Here is a 4,252-nt window from a genome sequence, read left to right as displayed (position 1 = left end):
GTGTAAAACCTGTTGGATACAAATGGGTTTTTATTCGAAAGCGAAATGAGAAAAATGAAATAGTAAGATATAAAGCTCGACTTGTTGCACAAGGTTTTTCTCAAAGGCCTGGAATTGATTATGAAGAAACGTATTCTCCTGTGATGGATGCAATTACGTTTCGGTATTTGATTAGCTTGGCGGTATCTGAAAATTTAGAAATGCGTCTTATGGATGTTGTTACAGCTTATTTATATGGATCACTTGATAGTAATATATATATGAAAATCCCTGAAGGATTTAAGATGCCTGAAGCACAAAGTTCAAAACCCAGGGAATGTTATTCTGTGAAATTACAAATATCATTATATGGGTTAAAGCAATCAGGTCGAATGTGGTATAATCGACTAAGTGATCACTTGATGAAAAAGGGATATGTAAATAATTCAATATGCCCTTGTGTTTTCATTAAGAAAACAACATCCGGATGCGTAATTATTGCTGTATATGTTGATGATTTAAACATCATTGGAACGAATAAAGAAATTCAAGAAGTTGTGTCATACTTGAAGGAAGAATTTGAAATGAAGGATCTTGGAAAAACCAAGTATTGTCTGGGTTTACAAATTGAACAAAAAGAATGTGGAATGTTTGTTCACCAGAAAAATTATACAGAAAAGATCCTTAAACGTTTTAATATGGATAAAGCAAATCCTTTAAGTACTCCAATGGTTGTTAGATCATTAAACATAGAAAAGGATCCATTCCGTCCATGTGAAGATGATGAAGATATTCTTGGTCCAGAAGTACCATATCTAAGTGCCATCGGTGCCCTTATGTACCTTACAAATTGTACAAGGCCTGATATATCTTTTGCCGTGAATCTGTTGGCAAGATTTAGCACATATCCAACAAAGAGACACTGGAACGGAATTAAACATATATTCCGTTATCTACGAGGAACGACAGACTTGGGACTTTTGTATTCAAAAGATGCTAATCCAAGTATAATTGGTTATGCTGATGCTGGATACTTATCTGATCCACACAAGGCACGTTCCCAAACTGGATATGTATTTACTCGTGGAGGCACTGCAATATCTTGGCGTTCTCAGAAACAAACGCTCGTAACAACTTCATCAAATCATGCCGAGATTATTGCACTACATGAAGCAAGTCGTGAATGTGTGTGGTTAAAATCAATGACCCAACATATCCAAATTTCATGCGGATTATCATCTGATGAGAAGCCTGTGATACTATATGAAGATAATGCTGCATGTGTTGCTCAAATGAAAGAAGGATACATAAAAAGCGACAGAACTAAACATATTCCTCCTAAGTTCTTCGCATTCACTAAGGAGCTAGAGAAGAATAAATATATTGATGTTCGTCACATTCAATCAAGTGAAAACTCATCAGATCTCTTCACAAAGGCACTTTCTACGTCAATATTCAGAAAGCACATATATAATATTGGGATGCGCAATCTACGAAATTTGTGAAGAATTGTTCGTGTCAACATGAGGGGGAGTTTACGTGACTGCACTCTTTTTCCCTTACTATGGTTTTTATCCCAATGGGTTTTTCCTAGTAAGGTTTTTAACGAGGCAGTATAAAAACACGTAATGAAGACAATCATTATGATCATCATCACAAGGGGGAGTGTTGAAAAATATATTTAAAATGTGAGTATTGAATATTTGAATGTTGAATATTTGAATGTTGAAAATAAGAGTTGTAAATATTGAAAATTAGTGTGTGATGATGTAGGTAATGATGTATTTTATTTTTGGATTATTTGTAAAGATTTCCTATAAATAGATCTCTCATTTGTGAAGAAAATCACAATTGAGTAGAGAGAAAAATATTATAAAGTGTGTAGTTTGGTAAATTTTGAGAGTTTGAGATTTTTACTTTTTACCATAAATTTTTACTTTTTCACAACAAAAATAAATTTATCACTTTTATGAGTTATTTGCATCCCACCCCTTTTGAAATATCGAAAATCTACATTTATTCACTGTAAAAGTTAAATAGGTATTCTAGATATTAATTTTTATGAGTTATTTGCACCGTGATATCTTTTAAAAAAATTAGATTGTGCTTAAATATCTACATATATTAACCCAAAAAAATTAGAATTAGTTTGAATCTCTAAAAATCATTGTAAAAAAAATTGGGTTGAGCTATAGCCTAAGACATGCCAAACATAGGTCCGTCCCTGGCTGTCTTGATATTTTAAAATTAAATAAAACATAGATTAAAATTCTAAAACAAATTTGTTGTAAAAAAATTATCGTCGTATTTTTGATCGAGAAATATATTTATTATAATTGAATCTTAAATACGAGACTCAGCTGAGAGTTTTAATTAAAAATGCCGAAATTTGGTTGGTTAATTAATTAATGAGAGGCTCAAAAGCAATGACCAAACCTAGCAAACCCAACCCACATTAACTATGTCACCAAACAGCTTACCAAGGACCGACACGTGTCCGGACAGAACCCACCTGTTTTTCTTCAGAACTAAGCTTAAAAAATGACCCACACGCTGACGTAAGCACAATTAAAAGGATACTAACCCCCACCACAGATGGTGGTTCATGACTCAAAAGTTAACCGCGCCAAAAGACTAAACTGCCCCTAACTTAGTCCCAAAATTCCTCATTGTTTTGCCGATAAATACCGGCTCCCTGCGCTTACATTCTTCCCTTTTCCCCTCCTCTCTTCTCTCCTATGTTATCTACAGCCCCAGCCATGTTTCCATCCTTCGAAAACCTATTCGAGGCTTTCGAACCCGGTCTATCTCCTTGGGGGGTTTCTGATGATAAAGAACCTCCTTTTGTCTTTCACGCACACGAACCGGCTTTGGTCGTCACCCCACCACCGACCTCCCACGAACCGGAGAGTTCCAACTCCGGTTCGTACAAACACACTCAAGTCCTAACTACTCCGGATTCCGGCTCTACAGAACCGGTTCTAAATACTTCTAAAAACTCAAATTCCGGCTCGGTCGTAGATGAACGAAAGCATAAACGCATGATGTCGAACCGAGAATCAGCCCGGCGGTCCCGCATGCGGAAACAGAAACACTTGGACAACCTGAGGAACCAGGTGAACCGGATTAAGGTCTCGAACCGGCAAACAATGAACCGTCTGAGTTTAGTGGTGCACCAGAACCAATTAGTCCTCCGTGAAAACGAGTACCTCCGTTCGGAATCGGCGATTCTCCGCCAAAGACTCTGGGACATACGGCAAGTTCTTCTGGTCCGTCAGCTTCAGCAGAACATGAATCCCTCTGCATGGCCATGCAATAACTTCACGTCCACTAATGGAGGACAACTACAGCACCAGTCTTTGATTACATGACTTAATTAATAAACTAAAATCTGCTTAATAATCATCAATTGGCACTATCGAACAGGCGTGAAAATCCCCCCCCCCCCCCCCCCCCCCCCCCCCCCCCTCTCTCTCTCGAGTTAAATATAGTTTTCCAAGAAATTTAGGGATGAATTTTGGGATTGGTTTGGGAAAAATGGTTTGTTTTTGGCTAACACAGTAAATTATTTGTAATTAAAGTCTCTCCAAAGCATGGGTTTATTTCATTTTAGAAGGCTTTGATTGATTAGTGTTACCCTAGCTATGTATCTACATATATAGTATTAATTTCATATATTATTATTATTATTGTCGTTTTCCCATGATGATTTTTTTTCAGCTATATATTTTTCTTGGTTCCACGTCCATATCGCGTACAAAACAAAATCCAATTATCAATCGATCATTAAAGCAAGTGGATGGAAAATCAATCATTGAAATTGAAATTGAAATTGAAATTGAAATATTATTTCAGACCGAGAGAGCGGTGTCTCCTTTAAATAACTTGTCAAGAGAACATACATAATATCCCAAAGAAAAAGTGAAGGATTCGTGTTATATTATATAATAAAGGCAAGTAGTGGAGTGAGTATAAAAACTTTGATAATTAATAAATACTACCTAATAATTTGATTCTATATTGATCTTATATAATTACAAAAAAATTAAGTAAAGAAATTCAAGTGATATTTAAAAACATATTTATTAATGATTAGATAAAATTTATTTAATACCTAAAAACTTTTAATTATATGCACGAATCGTGAATGATTTGTCATCGTTAGTGTTTTAATTTATTTCATAATGTGAATTAGTTATCAATGAAGTAGTATAATTGAAAAAAATTAATAAAACTGACAATATATTTATATATAAAATTTAATTTCTATGAG

At 34.9% G+C, this 4,252-nt stretch overlaps 1 protein-coding gene across 1 annotated transcript; it reads left to right on the top strand.

Moving 5' to 3' along the window:
- Positions 1-2,738: 2,738 nt before the first annotated feature.
- Positions 2,739-3,350, top strand: LOC142537871 (uncharacterized). Its single transcript, XM_075643353.1, has one exon. It carries the CDS (start codon positions 2,739-2,741, stop codon positions 3,348-3,350), a length of 612 nt encoding a protein of 203 aa, XP_075499468.1.
- The last annotated feature ends 902 nt before the right edge of the window (positions 3,351-4,252 follow it).

Source organism: Primulina tabacum, chromosome 2 (assembly GCF_025594145.1).
Source record: "Primulina tabacum isolate GXHZ01 chromosome 2, ASM2559414v2, whole genome shotgun sequence".
Lineage (NCBI taxonomy): Eukaryota > Viridiplantae > Streptophyta > Magnoliopsida > Lamiales > Gesneriaceae > Primulina > Primulina tabacum.
Note: the sequence above shows the minus strand (reverse complement) of the source record. Positions and strands in the feature narration are given on the sequence as shown.

Bases quoted from the DNA above. Each gene is read 5' to 3' on its own strand.
- LOC142537871 (XM_075643353.1), top strand. From the start codon at position 2,739: ATGTTTCCATCCTTCGAAAACCTATTCGAGGCTTTCGAACCCGGTCTA.